Here is a 22,176-nt window from a genome sequence, read left to right as displayed (position 1 = left end):
GAGCAATGGGACGTTTTCTGAGTTACGCGTGATTGCTATTCCTCAGGGAAGTAACTGGCGGAATCAAACAAAATTTGGTCCATATGTTGCCAGTAACAGGAATAGGTGCTGATTCAATTATGGTGTTAATAACTCAAACGGGGGTTGAGCTATAGAACGTTTTTTTGTCGTCAATTGTGACTGCTGTATCTCAAGAAATAATGAACGGAATGAAAGAAAAATTTATCGGCAAGTAGCCCTTAGTGGGTATAAAAGCTGATTTTATTTTGGTGTCAACAGCTAAAAAGGGGATAGCGCAATCGCCCGTTCTTTTTTTCCATTGTGAGTGCCCTATCTCAAAAAGTAATGCTACGTTCTGGTTGAAATTTGGAATATATGTGAAATCCATATGTAAACAGGCTTTGGTTCAATTTTGGCGCCAATTGCGCCTAGAGGTGCTGATTTATTTTTATTATCATTATTTTTTAGCGAATAAAAATAGCTTTATTAATGCAACAATAAGAAAGATAAATCGTAATAGATTATCGTCTGCTTATTTCTCGTGATTTTAATTGTATGGAAATGAGTGGAAATATTATCTCAATGATTTAAAATTTTTAACTGTTGCCATCTTATGTTTGTTAACAAATAAAATATTTGTAATTCATTCAAGCAAGGCTTTTAAAATAACTTTCAATTTTCGCTCTTTGCTTTGCTTTTGCAATAATGCAGACATTGGGATGGTCGTCAAGTTTTTTCATGTGTAATTTTGTTTTTGTTGGGAATATTGCTTCCTCGTCAAGCATGGGGAGAGATCAGAAAAAAAAAGAAAAATATAGAAGAAAGGTTTCGTGATGGCCACAACATACTAGTTTAATTATGAGAAAAATAAAAGCGTAAATTATTTAACTTCTGGTTATTTCTTTACTTAATGCTAATATTTATTCATTAGCTTATTTTTTACTGTTTTTTGTTCTCGGGAATCGATAAAATCAAGTCAATATGTTTGATGGCGTAATAATGGAATGAGACTTTCGACCTTGGACCCTCCCTTTAAAAAATTCCTGTGCGCCACTGGTAATATGGTTTCCTTCTGATCACTAAAAAGACAACAGCATTTTTTTTCTCTTCCTGTTTTCTATCGTGCCAACATGCAGATTCGTCAGTTTCTTTCTTTCCTCTTTTGATGCGCAGAAAATTCATAGACAAAACAAAAGCATAATTTTCTAATTAAAAACTGCACAGAAAATCCTTGTACAGGGCGTGAGTGTTTTCGAAAGATTTACTCTTTATGCTTTTTTTATTAATTGTAACATTCATCAAACTAGCAATCAGCAAACCTAACTACACAACTACCAAATGTTTTTATTTTATGCTCACACCGACATCCGCAGAAATTCTTCGACATTTTTCTATGATTGTTTTGCTTTTCTTTTCAAGAATAGTTTCAGAAATTTCTGTAAAAAGTAAAGCAATCTTTTATCGATAAAGTTATAAAGATCATCAGTGTTCCGTTCGCCCCCTCCCCCCCTCAATTATATATTGAAAAATACATGAATGAATTAACTGAACGAATAAATATAAAACAAAAAAAAATGAAGATTATGCCGCCCATGAATTGCAAAACAAATACAGAATTCGATTCGAAGAGTAAATGTAAAGAATTGTCCCGCGATTCCAAAGTTTTCAAGTAAAAGTGAGAAGGGTGGTAGAATAGAATAGGAGAATTGGATTCTTTTTTCTTCACCCTCATACTCGTCAGTTCTTTCCGCTACGCCGATCTGTTGTCGTGGTGGGAAACAGGCCGGAGGGGGGGGGGGGGGGACATGTTTTGGAACTAGCTCTCTGCCCTCGTCCGACCGCAAAAGGAGTACCGATGGGGACAGCTTAGATTTACGACTATCCTTTCAACAACTCAATGATTGACGTTGTCCATCATGAAATCTGACCAATTAGCAGTGCAAAAAAAATCGAGTTAGACCCTTCCAGATACACCCCTTGTGTTGCCACAGATTTCGTGTTTTCGTCGAATCTGATTTTACGGAGAGGGTTAGAAGAGCCTTAATCTTCCTGGAAAGCCTATTCATGAAACGCATTTCTCCCTTTTTTCCACTGCCTCCTCAGCTCTTGAAGACAACTCCTCTGTTTCTGAGTTGAAGAAAATGTTTTTGTTTGCTGCTTTAAAGATCATTGGGCGGCTTCGAATCCGAAAATGATAGCACAACCGGAATTCGAGACGACAGAGGTTTTTGTTGGTCTGGTCTCGTGTGTGTCATAGGTCATAGTCAAAACGACCTTTGTTAACCAGAGTATCCATTGCAATCACATTGATTTTTCAGCCAGTATTTACTGCGTATTCTTTTGGAAACGTACAGTCTGTTTAAAATAGTACATTCTAAGTGAAAGTTGTTGCATAATGAAGCGAGCAAAACCGATAACAAGCTTTTTTAAACCTAAAGAAAAAAATTAAAACGACGAAAAGGATTGCTCTAAAAAGAGAAAGTTAACGTCGTCTTAAGGAAACGAAGTACAGTCTGCAAAGCAGCATTAGTCCCATCGGACCCTTCTGAAGGTAATTTTATTTTAATACAAAAGAAAAACTGCATAGCATTACATGAATAAAATGTTTAAAAACGAAATGAATCTAGATTATTTCTATTAGCTTGATTCGCAATAAAAAGTAGAAAATAAAAAAGACTTCTGTTTATAATACTCGAAAATTGTTGTTGCCCTCCCAAATAGATATTTATGTAAATTCTAAGGCAGCTAATAAAAATTAAGACTTGAGAGGAGAACAGATGGTATGCATTTGAGCGAATAACTTTCTACCGCCTATATTTCTTCCTTAACTTTTTTTATTCAAATTTTATTAACTGCTTTAGAATTAGCATAAATGTAAATACATAAAAAGCAACATATAAATATAACGATATGAAAAGTAACTTCATTTTTTGCGGGTTATAATTCAAGAAATCTTTTTTTATTTTATTTCGTACTTTTAGTGCAAACCAAGTTAGTAAAAATAGTCTTTATAGTCTGACCACCGATGAGATTGAAAGTCAAACAACCAGTTTACAGGCGGAAATGGAAGTATCTGTTAGCTTTCAGGGATGTCAGCTTTTGTAGATGTGTGTTATTCTCTAAATTAAGCAGTCACAATGAAATGTACGGAACACGCTCATCAGATATTTGATTTCCAGATTTGGATAGACTGTTTTTGACAAGAACGTTGCTAAAAAATTTCACTTTGAATTAAATGGAGGGAAAAGAAAAAAAAGTTGAATTTTCTATATATATATATATATATATATATATATATATATATATATATATATATATATATATATATATATATATATATATATATATATATATATATATTTTATTTATATAAAAGAAGCAACCCCCCCCCCCCCGAAAGTCGGGTCTAGCTACGCCTCTGAGCTTGAACTTAAATTCATGATTGGGGTTTACAGTAATTGATGGGAAGCACGTTCTTGTTTGTTTGAGTTTGGCCGCAGTTTCAAGTGCTTAAAGCAAATTTATGTCATGCAAGTGTAAAAAACAACTGCTCTCAAACAACCTGTGGGTGCTTCAAAAATAAACTTATCTGCACATCGATGTGTAAATACTGCAATGGAAAATGCTATGTTTCTGTGTAAATTACTAGTAAATTCAAACGTTTTAAATTACCTTCAGTATAATCATTGTACGTATCACTTACTCAGATATTTTTGTACTTTTAATTGTAGTTTTTGTAATAATAGTTATATTTCAATAAATAATAATTTTATTAATAATAACAATATTGTTAGCTTTATTAACATAGCACTCAACTTCTTATTGCAATAATTAATGTTAGTCCTCTTACATCGTTTAAGACGTAGAACAAATGCTTCAAATCGTCTAATGAGAAAAGAAAAAACTTGAAATTTGTTTTAAAGCTTTTAATAATAAGTTTTGGAGTTCTATGAACAAAATATCCGTGCCTTCCCCCTCCCCTCATTTTGCTAGTGCAAAAAGGATTTATAAAACAGCAGAATGTGGGTGAAACTTCCAAAAAATTGCGAAAAAGTGTTTGAAGTTCTCTCTTTTTTTTTGCCGATAATGAAAATTGATTTCGTTTTAACTAATCAAGGTATTTTATTCATTCTTAAATAACAATTCAAATGTTAGTTTCAATTACTAGCTTTGTTTATGATTTTTTATTTCTAGTTTTATTCATAGTTTTGTAATCAGTTTTTATCAGTAAATTTTAAAACATATGTTCGGATTTTCTAATGTTTCGGATTTCGGGGGTTCGGATTATTTGGTTCTAATATGAATGAATTTTTTTTTCTTTTAACATAGTGCTTTAAAATGCATAAAAAACGTTTTTCAACCAACCCCTCCAGAAATGTTAAAGACTTTAGTTAGTTAAAGTTTCGTTTAAAAAAATCAAAGTTTTTGAAATTATTACGAAAATTAGGAGGCTAAGACATATTTTGATGACTTTTCAGCCTTTAGTAGGCACAACAGAACTCACAAAAGAGGATACAGTGGGTGTTTTACTAAAAATAAAAAGTAAAAGTTGTTTTGTATTTTTGACCAAAAATGGTCACCAGGGGGCTTTGGGAGGGGGGGGGATTTTGAAATGGCCTCCCCTTCTAAAAATGTTTGTAAGGACATTGTCTACATGCATGCCAAGTTTCATGCTTTTATCACAAAATGCAGTTTTCGGCTATATTTTCTACCATAGCCCCTCTACTAAAATCATCTTTTTGACGTCTTAATTTTATGTGTGTGTATGTATGTATATATATATATATCATGTGTATTAAAATCGAAAACAGTATTTTAACTTTCTAAGACTGAATTCAAAAATAAAAGAAACGATGTGTCTTTAAAAAAATGCTTTTTTTAAAACTATTTTTTATGCTGCACAAAAAATGTTTTCCCGGACGGCATATTTATACCAATAAATAAGATGACTAACAAGGTTTTTTTTTTTTTAACAGTGTATAATGGTTTTTCGCTATCGGTAAAGTAATTAAAAATATCTATAAGAAAGATCGAACCTCTCTGTGTGGAAAAAGGAAAGATAGTAAACACAAAGGTGCCCACCTAGGGGAGATCATGGCGCAGACTGCTGGCCATTGAAATTTTTAGGGGTTTTGTGCTGTTTTTTCCTTTTGCCGGGGGGGGGGAGCTTTGCGGTTTGGAAGGGGGGCACCGCTGGTAAAGAAAAGACAGTCAAGATTAGAAATAGTAAAAAGATATCAAGGTTGCGTTCGGAAATATCCACCAGTTACACCGCGTGGTTAGTCCGGTGTGGTTATGACGTATCTGGAATTTCTCAACGGAGCCTGGTGGAACCAGGGAGTAAAAGGAAGGAGACGAATCCCCATGTTAGCAGTTTGGCAACAAAATTCCACTTCCGCCAGAGCCGCTACAGTGTCATCTCTCGCACTGTTTATATCTTTTCGCTCGTAGCGAAGCATTGTAAACAAGTGTGTTTTAAAAACTATTACCTGTATATTTGGAAGTATTAACCCATTCGATGACCAGCCCGAAAACCCTTAACGCGCATGCCGCAGATAACGAAACGCAGTTGCTTTTTGCTACGTTGTAATAACCCTTTTCTCCCCATTTTGCTATCGGTATTTTAATGTTGTTTTTGCTGTTCAGCTTGCATTCCAAAATCGCTTCGCTTTATTTGTTTTTAAGCACTGAATTAAATAGTGCAATAAAATACAAGGTTGCTAATATGTGCTGAAATATTCATACATTTACGCAGTACATAACAGGAAATTAAGAAACAATAGAGGATTGGACGAAAAGAAATTATTTTCATAACACTTATTATTTTATTAATTTATTTTTCTTTTTGCTTTTATCTCAGTATATCTTTTTTTTTTTTCTTTTACTGTTAAACGTAAGATGATATTTTTTTCACAAATCCTCAACAAAGCATTCTTCAAACAATTGACTGATCGATCCAACGTGTGAGCAAGCGGACAAAACGCTGAATGGACAAAAACGCTTCAAGTGTGGTAATGATATTCTAAGAGGATAAAAAGTATTCTTCGGTGCCTTTTGATACATTGTGACCCTTCAAAACGACCTATACACACAGAGACTGGTCGGTTCTTTTATCCTAATTCCGATGACTTTTAAATCTCTTCTGAGTGTCCAGATATCAGTTGCTCAAGCGTGGGAAGTATTTTAAAGATAAATGCTTACAAAAGATCAAAACTTGCGGCTAATCCCCTATTTCCCTAAAGGATACTTTTGTGCATGCAACTAAAAGCCCCCAGCTGAGAGAGGAATAACTAGACCGACTGGGAGGTCTGTATTCTCCAAGGACCCTCTTTGCAAACATCCGAGCAAGTTAGTTCCATTCAAAGAATGGTCAGAAGGTTTTAGTGTTTTGTGGTCAACCCTTCCACATTATTTTCTTACAACAAAACAGTTTAGCTCAGAAAGGAATTTGAAAGCAAGGTTTTATGCTTATATGACGGAACATGTCTTCAGAAGGAAAAAAAAAAGCAGATCTTGCTTGAAATCGAGTCGGATTTTAAATCTTTTTTTTAAACATACTTGGATAAATTTTAGTTAGTTTCATAGGATTATTTACTAATTATGGCAATTTGATTATTGAAAAGAAACCAAATATTTAGTTTATATTTTTAAAATCTCATAAAAGAAGGTACAATTAAAACATTGGAGCTATTTTAAGACAATAAATAAAATCTGAAAAAGAATGGGAGAAAATGAATGTTTTGTTTCTTATGAGTAAAGCGTACAAAAAAAAAAGAACTCAAGATATTATCATTTTATTCGTACTGTCGTATCTGTTTTATGTTTTACATAGTCAACTTTTACGTATAGTCAATGCGGTCGTCTTTTTTTTTCGTGAAATAAAAAATATTCAAAACCGTATCACTAAAAATCCATCAAAGAGTGCCGCGAATATAAAAAGATATAATTTACGTTTCAAAATATCATGATTTAAAAATAAATAAGCACTAAAAAATAATAATAGTATACAAATAAATAAAAAGCGTAGTAAACACATTATAATAAAAAAAACGTACTCGTACAAAATTAAGATACGTAAGATAATTTTTAAAAAAATATTGCGTAAAATAAATTATAAAATTTGAGGATTATGAACAATTTAGTGAAGAATACTTGCGTAAGAAGGTGGATTTTTGATAACAAGAAAAACACATTTCTGTTTATTTGCTTTATTCAGGCATAGAAATATTGATAAATATGTAAGGAAATATTTTAACACTTGTTCATCAGGAGTTCAAATGCCAGAATGCTAAGAAACAAAGCTTCCACGATAAGATAAAAATATAATGCCTGATTATTTGAAGCATTATACGTGTCCCATCAAAGAGCACTTGAAAAGTTAATATCTTAGTAAAATAAAATAAATTACAACAAGTTCTGTGAAATACTATAAGTTACATCCCTTTTGTCTAAGAAAAGAGCTTGATTACCGCTCCCCTAAAAGCTCCAGAACCCAACAGAGAAGCGCAATAACAGGGTTCTGCTCCTGGAAGGATCGCCGACACATATTCGGCCGAAGCAAAAACTGCTAGAAACGCCGTGACGACACAGGATCGTCGAGGGCAGTTAGGAACCATTTTCTTGCGACGAGCCTGAATCGGCCGGGGCAGTATTAACACAAACTGCGCGGCCGATCCTGTATCGGCCGGGGCAAGGAATGGGTTAAACAACTTTCGCCATGAAAGCTGTTCAGAGAAGCATAGAATACTTTACTCCACCCTAGGTTTTTGGCATATTTTGCATTCGATGTGTTTAATTTGTGTTTCTGCTACGACTTTAGCGAGCATTCATTCTTGTTACGTGTTGTGCAATTTGTGTTCTATTTTGTATATTGTTTTTGATATGGCTGTTCTGCTCATTTGCCATGAAACTAAAAATGATTTTTGCTGACTTTTGAAAACATTTTCTCCCAATAAAACCCGTAGATTACGATCCGGTTTTCGTAATTTTTCTGAGTACTATGCATTTGATTTTAAGAGTAAATGAGAGGACTTGATTTTAAAGTTATTCATTTAAAAAAATAGAAAGAGAGTAGCAATGAACAACTAAAGTTTTGGAATTTAAATCACTAATTTTGTTTTCTTCTAGTTATATTTCCATGTCCTTTTTCTTCTTATTTATTAAAATTCACATATGCTTAACTTGAATAATAGAAACTCCACTGTAGTAGAAAAACTCAACGCACTCATGGTAGAGAATTCAATTGAAGTTAAGATTGAACTGTTTAACATATAATTTTCCTCAAAATATTTATGTTTTGCTTTTTTTATCTTCCGATTTCACTTACATCGAGCGCAGAGCAACAATTCATACATAAAGTTTTATGTAAGCTTATATCACACGAAATTTATGTATGGGAGGAGGAGAAAGAAAGTAACTATGGTAAGTGAAAACGAAACACAATGTGATAAATATAAGCTATAAACTAGATCAACGCTTGCAATAAATAGCACTTTCTTGTAACATTATTTGTAATTGTTCACTAATAACTAACGATAAACAATTTTTTTTTTTTCAATATACAGAGTATTAATATTTTTTCTAATCGTTTTTAAAGATAAATCCAACGGAATAAAAAAGAAAAAAAAGGTTATTTCAGCAAAAGTAATTAATTAAACAAAAACGAAACTAAATATTGGTGTACATAATACAGTGAAATATATTAAGTTATATGAGCTAATATCGCACGAAATTTGTGTGTATGAGGGGGGGGGGAGGTGCAGGATAAAGAAACTCGGTGAAACAGAACGAAATATTGGAATAAAAGAACCAAGTAATTATGGTAAGTGAAAAAGAAACTTAGCTTGATAAATATAAGCAATAAACTAGATTAGCGCTTGAATTGAATAGCACTTTCTTGTAAGATTCTTTTTTAATTGTTCACAATTAACTAACGAAAAAGCAGTTTTTTTCAATGTTCAAAGTATTAATGATTTTTTTTTCTTATCGTTTTTAAAAATAAATCCAACAGAAAAAAGGAAAAAAACGGCTTTTTCAGCAGAAGTAAACAAAAAAAAAGAAACTAAATATTGTTGCACATATTACTGTAAAATATTTAATTTTAAATGAGCTTATATCACGCAAAATTTATGGGGAGGGGGAGAAAATTGATCGAAGTAACAGAATAAATTTATTGGAGTAAAAGAGCTAAGGAGAAAGAAGATCGAGGTAACACAATAAAGTAATTGGAGTAAAAGAACTAAGCAAGTATGGTACGTGAAATCTAACTTAATGAAATTCATAAAATTAAAAAAAAAATAATTCTAATGGCTAAAACACAGAATTAATGTCTAAATTCTAGAACAAATATAAGAAAGAAAGTAATTTTAGGTCCATCGTGATGACCGCGCGATATTATTGAGTTCCAACAAATTTTTCGCATCAATGGCCCCAAACTAGCTAACTGCCGGCATCCACCCAGTCGAATACTCGGGGTCGGTCAAGCGAAATCTCCTTACCCTTTAAATCAGGCGAGCGAACTGCGAGAGATTGAACACTAGCGCCACCAGTGGCGATGGAATAATCCGGTCACTTTTTCGCCCCGCTGCCAAAGGAGATGAGCCTCCTTCCTTTCAGCCTCCCTGGGTGGAACCATAGATCCTTTAAATAGGCCTTTCTCCTACAGCGCAGCGTATTTCCCGGAAAAAGTGGGGTCATCATGATTCTGCCGAGAATCGCGTGATCAAGGGACATCGTGTCTCCCTCTTCTCGGGCAGCAGTGATATAACAATGCGAAGCGTCGTTAAAAGTCTAGGATTGTCTGAAGATTTTCATTATACTTATGAGAGAAATCTCTATATGTGTGAATCTGAGATTTGCTACCGAAAGAGGGTTTGATGAATGCGATGCTGGTGCCAATTTTATTAAAAAATAAAGACATAGTGGACTTTCTGAGTAACAGAAATCTTTCTTTCTGCTAAAGGCAAAAAAAGTCCCCTGCAGAGTCGAAATTAAGAATATTTTAAGCAATTTATTGTAGATGCCGAGCATTATATTACATCACTAAAAACAAGCGATGGAAAATTAGTTATAGTATGTCCTCGAAAAACTGGATTTTTAAGTTTCCTAATTTCTATGAAAAGTGTGCTGGGAACATATGAAAAGTATGTAGGTGCCCGAATTCCAGTTCTAAACTGCGTAATGACTTATAAGCTTACTCAGGATCACCTTGAAACTTTTTTTTAGTGCGATCAGGTTCTGAGGGGGGATTCAACAATAATCGTCGGACAATTTCGAAGTGCGAAAAAAAAAGATTATTCATTCATACAGAAATTAAGGAGTTCAGTTCTTGAAATTGCGCTGATTTTGACAACCTTCAAATGCTACGATTAAATTTGAAGCGTAACAAAAATGCTTTGAAAGAAAGCCTTTTCTTCCGATTCCTTTGACGACGATTTGGAAAATTCAGAAATCATCTCAATTAACATGACGCAGTACATTAATGATGTTTCTGACTATGCTGGATTTTTTGTCCGGCAAGTGCACTCTGTTGTGAACTGCGACGACTGCAACGCAGTCTTAACTACAATAAACCAAAAAATAGGCATAATAAAATTTACGAATTTTGAGACACATTCAAGTATAATAACTTATTGCAAGATTTTAACCATTGAAATATGTACATTTGTAAAGAACAACTGAGCGAGAATGTGAAAAAGTTTTGGGAGTAAAACACAAAAATATAATGTTACTCATGAAGCCACAAGAGTTATGAGAAAAATTTCTAATTCCGTTTTTCTAAGTTTAAATAAGTATATGTTGGAAACAGAAGCAGCAGATTTTCTCGTTAACAAGTTTATAAAATTAATCGCTACTAAATATTGAAGCGTTAGAATGTATCGCGTAGTCAATTCAAACAATGAAAATAATTCACAAAGACCAATAAGTAGGAAAGTGACAAAATTAATATTGTTGAGGGACAATAATTACTAGTTTTCTTCACCCTCGAGTTTAAATTGTCAAAATTATCATATCATGTAGGACGAAAAAAAAAATTGGGGAGGGGGCGGAAGTCAAATGACCATTCATGTAGTTTATAATAGCAAATGCATTTATTTTCTGAGTACTTAAAAAAAAAAAAAACACTGAAGTTGCTTAAAAATCAGGAACAAACCAAAGTTATTTGTTTGGCTAATAGACTGTTGGTGCGAAACGCATGCGAATCTTAGAATATTATTTAATTGATATTCGATACTATTTACATTTGTATTTCTAATTGGTTTATGGTTTTAGATAGGGTTTTATGTTAAATTGTTGCACTGGCTTCAAAAGTTGTGGGAAAAGCACGCATTGAAACCATTTATCTGTATTTGAAAAATTTGATTGAAATAAAAGAAAATTTATAAGGTCAATTTTTGTTTAAGATTTTTGAAGACGTCTATCAGTATTCAGTATCAGTACTCAGTATTTAACTCTTTAAGACCGGGAAGGGGGGAATTTTTTACTACAGTTAGGTCCTGACTTTTTCGATCAAGCTATTTTGGAAATGGAATCGTCCACTCTGAGACCCCCTTCGGCAGCATCTCGTCAGTTCTTGTGTGCACTAATTACAGGAGGCGTGGTAAGCTGTCACCTTAATCGCTGTCGCGCTTCAGGCGTGCAGCCTTTTTCGCTATTTCCCTAGACTAGTGTTTATCGCGTATGTTGGTTCAGCTGTCTGCGATCTATAGACACATGGGATGTTTTAAAATTAGGAATAAAACATCTGAATTGCAAAAAAAAATATTCAAAAATCAAAAGCAGCTTCGGAATGAAGAATTTCAAAGGGAAAAAATAGAACAAGTCGCATGAATGAAAAAGAATGAACATAAAAGTTTCTTCATTTCCCCCTTCCTCCCGAAATGCGGGCATCTTCACAAGTTATTAGCTATCAATCCATGTAGTTCTATTGCCATTGGGAATTGTACATCACTGTCACTTGTCCCATCAGTTGAAAATACTTCGGTCGGAAGAAAGGATCTTTGAGGTGGTCTCACAGCGTGACTTTCCATCAGTTCCTATAACCATATTGCTAATAAGTTCGTTTTTTCTTTCTTTTTTTTTTTTTTTTTGGATATTATGTTCAGCCTACAGCGCAAAATGCCTAACCTTTCTTGCAGCTTTTGTTTTTGGAAACATTTCTCCCGATTTCGATTGATTAAAAAAGTTTGAGCACAGCCAATAACTTTTATTCTTCTGCAGAATAATAAATTATAAAACATATAGTTATTTTTAATACATGTTTTCCTTTTTTATAAAGTTATTGAAAAAGGCTATAATAAAATTATAAAACATTCTTTTTTCAGAAATATAAATATTTTTTAGATTTTTAAGAGACATATTTTAGAATTACAGAAAATCAGAAAAAATATATGTAACAGGGGCATGGCGAGAGAAGGTTTGCCGGGTTGATTCCCAAATCCCTTAACTTTCGCATATTGATTGTAAATCTTAATATATCATATACACATATATTAGCCGCCTTCAACGCGTAGATGATATTAATCATAAATAAGAACATTACAGTTCAAGCACAACCTTAAGATTTATAATGCAATAATTTAAATTTTCCAATTTCAATCAATTCCATTTGCACAAACTGATGAGAATAATTACTGAAAGAATGTTTTTGAAACTATTTTCAAACATTTGGAAGAAATTGCACCCCTATCTCTTTTCCATTTCTGAGTATACTACGGACAAGTAATAAAAGCTATCCCAGTCAGGAGAAAAAAAAAGGAAAGTTGAAAGAAAATAATAGAAAGATAATTTTTCAAGAGTAATAATGAAAAAAAAAATCTTTTCCTCAAAAAATGGGGGTTAAGAGAATGCTTAGTGGGGAAGGCACGAAATCTTATTTATTTCCCCCCTTTTTTTCTTTTTTAAAATAAAACTAGTGTATGTAATTGGATTTTGACATTACTTATTAAATGACAGATAAAAATGGAGTTAGGCGTCAAAATTTGGGATGAATAGCCACCGTAGACTAACTCTTCCAGAGCCGGATTTAGTGGAGGGCAGGCGGGGCTACTGCCCCGGGGCCTTTACAATGTGAGAAATTTCTGTTCATCCCACTTCAGAGACAACTGTTTTTGAAGATTTAAGCAGATTGTCATTTTTCACCTTTTTTTTTTTTTTTTGTAAATTATGGTTCTAAATTTACATGTTGACAAACTGACTGAATTTCCCAAATTAATGAATAACATGTTGTTCAGAAGAAAACTAGAAAATGCTATTTTGTGATTAAATTTTTATAAGTGCAAATATATATTATATTGCTAGCAAGTATCACTTTACTCAAAATTTTGAACTGTAAAGGTAAAGTGGATAATACGGTAGTTTGTAAATTGTATAATATCGTAACAAAATTCTTTTCTTTTGACCATTCTGAGAGAACTAGTATCTAAGGCATCTTCTTTAGTCACCCGTGCGACCTGAATACTGGAGTTGGTTGACCCATGTTATGTGTGTTTTAAGTCCTTATGGAATTATGACCTCCTATCTCACTTTTTGTGGGGCGCTACTGTTTGGGTAACAGTTGTGTGGTGGGGTGCAGTATATTTTCACGAGCGAGTTAAAGCTCTGGGCAGATTTGTTTTGTTTAGATGCCTTCCAAGCTCTGATTTGCTGAGTAATACTTTTAAGTTTCTAAAACTGGAAAGAAATAATTACATTTGGGTTGAAAATAAAAATAATGAAAATAGAAAAGGTTAATAGATGGCAAAATATTGCAAGTAGTAATTGCACACCCGTGTTTCGAGGTTCCTTGTAAACCTGAAGCATGTATATGCAGTTATTTGCAAAGTTTGTGCTTTAATGTTGTACGAATTTTCATAAAAATTATACAAAACATTAATTTATAAATCCTAGAATAGAATTTATTTTTAAAAAAGTGTTACAAAAAAGTAAGGATTAGAAGTGGAGGAAATTGAAACGAAATCGTACAACGCATTCATCTTTTCTCATTTTTTGAGGAAGCCAAGCGACATTAAGTCATTAGCAGCTCCCCATTCATGCAGTTGTCGCTATCATTTGCTAAATAGCTATCGGCTAGAAGAAAGGGTCTTCTTCGGGGAGGTCTCGCAGTAGGGTGTCTTCTTCTACCCACCACCCCTGAATTCGCATAACTCGGCCGGGTACGGGCGGACTCGGATCTAAGTTACAAAGCCGTATACGGCCGGCCTCGGTCTTAAGGAGTTAAAGCACTTGAAAAAAAAGTTTAAATAGCTTGTGCGCCTGCTTCAAAAGTTATGATTGGGAAAATATCTAATGGACCATTCCATGAAAAAGCTCTCATTTTGTCCCGCATTTCATTAAAAAGTAATAACTTAAAAAGTAACGAAGGACATTTTTTGCAAAAAGTACAACAAATACATTTGCGATTTCTTAATGAAAAATAAATGTTACCTTTTTTAATTATTACTTTTAGTGAAAAATATGAGGTGTTACGTGAGGGACAGAGTGTTCCCTTTTTCTTTAATAATGGGTTAAATGCTTTAATTTAACCCATGCTTAAAGGGGAGTTTAACCCATGCTTAAAGCATTTAACCCATGGGTTAAATGCTTTAAGCATGGGTTAAAAATGCTTTAATTTACGTTAATTGTGCAAATGATCGCGGCGCAAAGTGATTCTCTTCGATAGGGGAAACAGTTTCTTGTGAGAGGTGTCCCTTGATCACGTGATGTTCAACGGGGGATGTTGACGCGCGCTCTGAGGAGAAAAGTGGGGAGAAGGCACATCTATTCTATTTTAAGATCTATGGGTGGAACAGCTGTGCTTCCGAAAACTCGTGGTTACACCGTGGTAGTTCTAGTTCAGCAGCAAACGATGCTCCAATCAAAGGGTAGCTATCGTGATGGGAAAGGGGCGTTACGATCAAAACATGAAACACGACTAAATAGGGAAGTTTTCGATTTTTCAATTTTATTTTTATATGATAGAGTAACATGTATGAACATCATAGGTGAAAAAATTTTTGCGATACGATAAGTAGTTTTTTTTAATTAATTTTTAAAGTTCAAGCGCTTGTGACGTCAAATGGCATAGGAAGTGACGTCATGCGCTCTTCCGATAGGGGAGAAGCCGAAGGTCACGCATTCGACTTCGAAGACGGAACGTAAAAGGCTTATCTCCTCGCATTTCTGGAACATTAAACCTCTCATCCTCTCGGAAATAATTATTTAGATTGTGCTTTAACGAATCCAGTCCCCATAGTGTGTTCAAAAGGATTATTGATTCTAAAAAATGAAAATATCAGCTGCCCATTCGCGCCCTGTGACGTAGGCTCGTGACGTTTCAGAAGAGCGCACTTTTGCGCGTGGATTTTTAAAAATTCATTAAAAATCAATCACGGTGTTTTAAAATTCGGCGATGGTGAATTTTTTAGTTTTGAGGGTCAATGAACAATATCCAATAGCCAAAATATGAACATTTAATAGGTTGCAACTTCCCTATTGGCCAACAGACTTTGGCGTTCGTGATCTCGCTAACCGCGTCCATTCGACGGTGCGACAGCTTGTTGCTACCAGATCGACTGACAAAAAGTGACACTAGCGTCGCCGAACGCTTGCTGTGGCACCGCGGCGACCGATCCCTGTTTCCAAATGATTGTAAACAGTTAAAGAGCAAAAGAACAAGCGTGCACAGTCGTCATTAATGGTGACTGGCCGACGTTAAATATGCTCGTGATCACAATGTCCTTCATGTCAAACGATACCTCTGGGAGTGCCCGACCAGAAAGTTATTCCGCTCCTGGCCTGGTTCTAAATTTTCGAACTGTCCGTAGATGGCACCACCATCTACTGTGTTGTTTTCTGAAGGCAAGGCGCCTGGCACGCAGTCCTTCATTGTTTGTGGGCCAGAGGTCCCGTTGATAGTTAAACAAGCGTGCAAGCACATACTAATTCAAGAATCAATATAACCAAAAAACCAATAAATCTAAAGATTAAGAATTGTAAATGCATTAAGAATGCTCAAATCCTAACAAACTAAGCAGAAAATATGAAAAAAAGTGGAAAACATATCACTCGGAATAACTGGAAACGTAATGGTTCGTAATAGCTAACGAACTGTAGGGGGCACTGAAGTCACTGTCTAATGGCGGAATTGAAAACTAAAACAAACGCACATGGTAACGAAGAAAATGCTAAAAGTGTTGTGATTTTTGTTCGTACGTATGATTTTTTCGCTTTATTCTTTTTAAATTAATTTTCAAAGTCTTGTGGATATTCTGGCCCACGTAGAAAGAAATGAGAATTCAAAAAGCATTACTAAACGTCAAAGATTAATGCAAACTACGTAGTTCGTAGTTCTAAGCAGCTATTTCCATGATGTTGAATTCGATATTTATCAATTCTTGATAAAACTAAATAATAATTGTGGCCTGACAAGAACAACAATTAATGCTAGAAAATTCAATATGACACTACAAATTATTATCGAAAGAAGATGATACTTCTTTGCCTTGCTTGGCTAGCGCTTATTTTTTTTCCATTTGTAGCTGAGTTATTTCTCTCGAATTCCCGAATCGGTTCATTTAAAAATTATCTGTTTCGATTTTTCTAATTTCTGAGTTACGATTTAATTGTGTCATGTTATGAAAATCATCAACAAAATTCTCACGGATATATGGTGGTAGTTTTCTTTTCAGTTGATTGACCATTATTTCTTTTCACTTATCGAATTCTGTAATCTTACTACCATTTTATTCCACTAATGATAAAAATTAAAAATGGTTTAACTAAAAACGCGAAATCTCGCCAAGGCTACTTTGCTCGCACAATACCAAAATTATAACCCTAAACAAATTTGCCGAAACCTTTCAGCTGAGAATAAAAGGAATAAAGTAAATTCTTTCTAGGTTAAACATTTTTCATTTTGTTCGACGATAATAAATCCAAGAAAATATTTTGCATACTGTCCATTCCAACTAAATGCTGCTGTAAAATATGATTAGTTAAATTAATTTAAGATTAAAAAAAACTCATATTCTTACAAATTCATACAATAAAAATTTTTACCTGGTATAACGTTATCCAATTTTGTTTATCCAGAGTTTTCTTGTTTACGCGTCCACCATTTAATACTTTTTTGAAAGAAATAAGGAAAACTAACATTATTTTGAGAAGCTCGAGAATACTCTTAGGGGACGAATTAATTTCTGTAGCTGAAAGCAAACTAAGACACATCGATTGCGTTAATAAATACTCAGAACAAACTGCCTGTGTTTACGTCAACAGACACACATGGAACTAAAACGTGGCAATGTTTTAGTTCCATCGGCAGTTTTGTAAATCACCGCAAGGTAGCGTATTCGAGCGCTGGAGTTCCGAATACGTTTTATTTCTATTCTATTTACAGCGCTACCTAGGTTGTGTTCTACCGGTAGCTCACCGGTTAAAATTATGACGTCACTTCCAATGGTTTAACATTAGCTGACGTCATTTACTGTCACGTGATTAATCGACCAGTCGTTACCGGTTGAGCTCGTCGAACGTAAGCCTTCACCGGAAGCTGAAATCGAAGAAGACCACTCCTCAGCATGAAAAAAAGGAATGTAAACAAACAAAAGCTTCTTCATATCGCATGGAGTAAAGGCAGCAGAACTCTCAAATTGTGCACCAATCAATTTCTCTTTTTAACGATCTTCAGTTCAATAATTTAAATATTATTATCGTCAAAATGCTTGTCTCTAAATTTAGGGGATGTATGTTAGGTGCTCTGCTTGGCGATTGTCTTGGTGCTACTTTCGAAGGGGATGCTCGTGTTTCAAAGCGCGTTCTTTGCAAATATTTTGATAACTTATTAAGTGGAGGTGAAAATCAATATAATAAAATCATTACGTTTTCATGATAATTATATTTTTATACATTTGATTCATAAAATATTGTTATGATATTTTTGTTTGTTGAAATTAGTTTCATATAAAAATTAGACTTTTATTTGTAACTCTTAGCATATAATTATGGATAGTTTTCCGTTGTCAGGTTACCAACTAGGTTCACCAAACCTGACTGCAAATCATACCTGAAAGCATAATCGTACAAAGTGAAACTTCCTTTAAGATACTCAATAAATGTCATTCCATATAATTCACTCTGAATAACATACCCTCAGAAACAGCTTGAAATTAGCAGTAGTCAGCTGGTCTGAGCCCACAAAAACATCCCCCGGAGCAGCAGAATATAAATTTTAGTGGTCCGTGGGACCAGTAAAGTTATATCCCTATTTTCCTTTCAAAAACTAATAATCATAATGATTTGAAACTGTGTAGAGAAAGTTTGAACCTGTAATTGCAATGTTTAGGTTTTTTTGCAAGAAAAGATAGGTAAAAATCTTTCTACAGCGATTGTTTTTGCCACCCTATTGTTTCTGAGAACAATAACAGATAAGATTTTATGGGTCTAACACCTTAACCAGTATTGAGGAACAGAATAGGGAAGTTGCAACCTATTAAATGTTCATATTTTGGCTATTGGATATTGTTAATTGACCCTCAAAACTAAAAAATTCATTATCGCCGAATTTTAAAACACCGTAGTTGATTTTTAATGAATTTTTAAAAATCCACGCGCAAAAGTGCGCGCTTCTGAAACGTCACGAGCCTACGTCACAGGGCGCAAATGGGCAGCCTTCCGCCGAAGATCCCTTGTTTCCGCTAGGAACATTTTGAGCGCGCTGATATTTTTATTTTTTAGAAATTCAATAATCCTTTTGAACACACTATGGAGGCCGGATTCGTTAAAGCACGATCTAAATAATCTTCCTCAAGTAACACCAATGAAATATTCGAATATTTTCAAGAGGATGAGAGGTTTAATGTTCCAGAAACGCGAGGAGTTAAATGCGAGGAGAAAGCCTTTTATTACGTTTCGTCTTCGAAGTCGAATGCATGACCTTCGCTTCTCCCCTATTGGAAGTGGGGATGATGTCACTTCCTATGCCATTTGACGTCACAAGAGCTTGAACTTTGAAAATTAATTTTAAAAAAACTACTTATCGTATCGCAAAATTTTTTTCACCTATGATGTTCATACATGTTACTCTATCATATAAAAATAAAATTGAAAAATCGAAAACTTCCCTATTGTTTCCCATTGTTTCTTTCTCTTCTCATTCGTTCAGACATGTCTATTGGAAACTGCTAATTGACTCCATTTGTCTTGTGAATTTTGTTTTACATCAGGGCTCAAAAATTATATTGCCCGACATGCCCAGGGCATGTAAAAATTCCGATTGGGCATGAATTTTTTGCCTTTACATGCCCGGCTGGGCATGGGCATATAATTATTTTAATTTTATTAAGTATTGGTAATTTTAACAATGACCTTGTATGTTGATTTCAACTTTTTTTTAATGTTTTATATTGAAATAATTCTTGAATCAGATATAAAGTTGTCAAATTTTTTCCCTGAATAATGCTGAACGGCAAATTTAAATATTTTTATTATTATACAAAAAAAGGGCATGTAAAAATTTTATTCAAGCATGTATTTTTTAGACAAACATGCCCGGCACGGCATGTAAAATTTTAAAGATTTTTCTAGCCCTGTCTACTTACTACTGTCTGTTTTTTCTTTAATTTTTCATTATTTAACCTGGAAGCAGGAGTGAACCATTAAAAGTGTGTAAAACCAGTCAGGGTTCGTACGCTCCGGGAATTCCGGGAAAACCGGGAATTGTCAGGGAAAATGACACTGTCAAAAATGTCAGGGAAAAGTCAGGGAGTTTTCAAATTTTGTCTTCCAAAAATTTTTTTTTCCATTTTTTTCCCAAGGAATTAAGTACCATGAGTCTAGTCTTCGTTTTTACTGTGATTTCACGAAAAAAATTGTAAATTTTTATCTAAACCGACGCTGACACTCAAAAACTGCAATCGAAAAATGAACTTTTTTTTGGCAACGAAAAATGCGCCAAAAGAGCGAAGATTTTCTTGCATGGAGTCAGTGAGGGGAACGCATTTCTTTCTACTGCCTAAAGTTTTAGATGGGTTGCCACAACATTCTGTTCGTTCAGGGTTCGTACGCTCCGGGAAAACCTGGAATAATCAGGGAAAATGACATAGTCAAAAATGTCAATGAATTTTCCAAATGTGTCCCCAAAATTTTTCTTTTCCCATTTTTTTCCCAGGGAATTTTGTTTTATGAGATCTAATCTTCATTTTTATCGATGTATTTAAAAGAAATTGTAACAATTTTAATTAAAGCAATGAAAAAAGTGGCGACCCAAAAAATCTTCAGCAGCCGCCATTTTTGGCTCTCAGTAGTTCCCAAGGGGAAAAAAATCAGGTGAACAGGAATTATGCGCAAACTCAACAGGAGAGAAGACAATTTACTGCTTCGGAAGCACAACCTGTAGATTGGAGGGTCGTTCGGGGAAAATCTTTTTTTTTTTTGATCGGAAAATCATTTCAGCTTCGTGTGAAACGTAGTCGCCATCTTTGGTCATTCACAAGATGGAAGTGGATACGATCCTAAAATGTTTAAGTTTCTAAAAACAAAGCAGAATTGGATGTTTTCTTTAATTGAAAACTGATGAAAATAACAAAAAATGGTCTGCAAATTGTTTTTTTATTATTATTACTATTTAAAGTAATTTTCTTGAGAAACGAAAAATTTTGTTCTTAAAACTTAATCTTATCCTCACTGCCTTGGACGCAAATGTGATAAAAACTTTTCAATGAATTGTAGTTTCATGAAGATTTATTATTTTTTAATTGTCTTCATGCGACAAAATAAAAAAGTTATTTCTTATTTTTGGGCATAGCCGCCATATTTGGTCATTCCCAAGATTTAAGTATACAAAACTTTTTAAGTTCCTAAGTTCCCGAAAACGGCATTGGATGTTAATTGCAATGCAAACTATTGAAAACAACACAAATTGTGCCTTTTTTCCGGATAATTTGTAATTATTTTCTGGAAAAATGCAAAATTTAATCTTCATAACGTTTTTTTGTTTTAATTGATTTAAACTCTTATGTGCTAAATAATGACTATTTTGCTTTTATTGTAGTTTTTTAAGGATTATTAACTATTTATTACTACTTTTATACTACAAATCCAAAAATCTACTTATTATTTTAAATTTTTCACTTTGTCGCCATATTTGATCATTTGCACAATGGAAGTAGACTTAAACATCCAGAAACGGAATTGGATGTTTATATCAGCGTGAACTATTGAAAATAACATTAAATGTGCAAAAAGTTATGAATTTTTAAAAATTAACTATTACTTTCTGGAAAAGAAAATTTGAAATTTTAACGTAAGCGTCCTTTAATATGTGAAAAAAAAAAAAAAAAGATTATTTGCATTGGCCTATGATCGACAGATGTTGATTTTTGTTACTATGCATTACATGGTATGCTGATCGATGCAACAAGTTAATCATATTTATACTGAAATTTAGCTTTGCATTTTGCTCAATATGTTTTGTGTAACCTACTAATAAGAAAATAAAAGAAGTATTGTAAACCAAAAGCGGATGCTAAAAGGTTGCTGCAGGACTACAGCAAAACGCTATAATATTACGCGTGCCACGTGACATCAAAGAAACGCTAAAATAAGTTGAAACTACTCTGTTTTCAAGAAATAGTAAACAAATTAAAACAATTTTGAACAAAATGTTTAAAAAAAACTTAAAATTTTGACAGAGAAAACAAAGGAAAAAAAAAGGTCCAAGTTTTTTTTTTTTTTAAATCTAAGGGGAGAAGTTTCAGTTCTTCTGCATTGCTACTTTAAACAATTTTAATTATTTTGAAAATATTACTATTTAAACTTAAATTTTGAATGAAGCGAGTAACCTGGAATTTTCTAAAAAACAACCTGGAAAACCTGGAAAAGTCAGGGAACTTTTTTTAACCAAAAGTGTATGAACCCTGCCAGTGAAATATTTTAGTTACTGGTCCATTACATCAGTCACTTTTTGAAATTTCTACTTCTGATTTGAAGAAGGGATACAAATTTGCTACAGACATTAAATTATGTATATTTTATTGCATTAAATAAACTTATGCAATTAAGTACTATTTAAAAAAGCAGCACTTGTCTGTTAAGTATTTTTCAAGTGTAATTTTATTATGATTAAATTTGAAACAGTTAAAAATAAAAGGTTTTAAAAGAGCCTTTTCTTGATCTTTTTTTGACCCTTTTTTTTCAGAA

At 33.6% G+C, this 22,176-nt stretch overlaps 1 protein-coding gene across 1 annotated transcript in view; it reads left to right on the top strand.

Moving 5' to 3' along the window:
• Positions 1-17,598: 17,598 nt before the first annotated feature.
• Positions 17,599-22,176, top strand: part of LOC129224056 (ADP-ribosylhydrolase ARH3-like) — a 34,291-nt gene continuing 29,713 nt past the window's right edge. The window contains exon 1 of the mRNA XM_054858456.1: positions 17,599-17,831. Coding sequence (XP_054714431.1) covers positions 17,699-17,831 — 133 coding nt within the window. The 5' untranslated portion in view covers positions 17,599-17,698. The remainder of the gene's footprint in view (positions 17,832-22,176) is intronic.

This window comes from Uloborus diversus, chromosome 6 (assembly GCF_026930045.1).
Source record: "Uloborus diversus isolate 005 chromosome 6, Udiv.v.3.1, whole genome shotgun sequence".
In the NCBI taxonomy this organism is placed as follows: Eukaryota; Metazoa; Arthropoda; class Arachnida; order Araneae; family Uloboridae; genus Uloborus; species Uloborus diversus.
The sequence above is the reverse complement of the archived record's forward strand: the minus strand, read 5'-3'. Positions and strand labels throughout refer to the sequence as shown.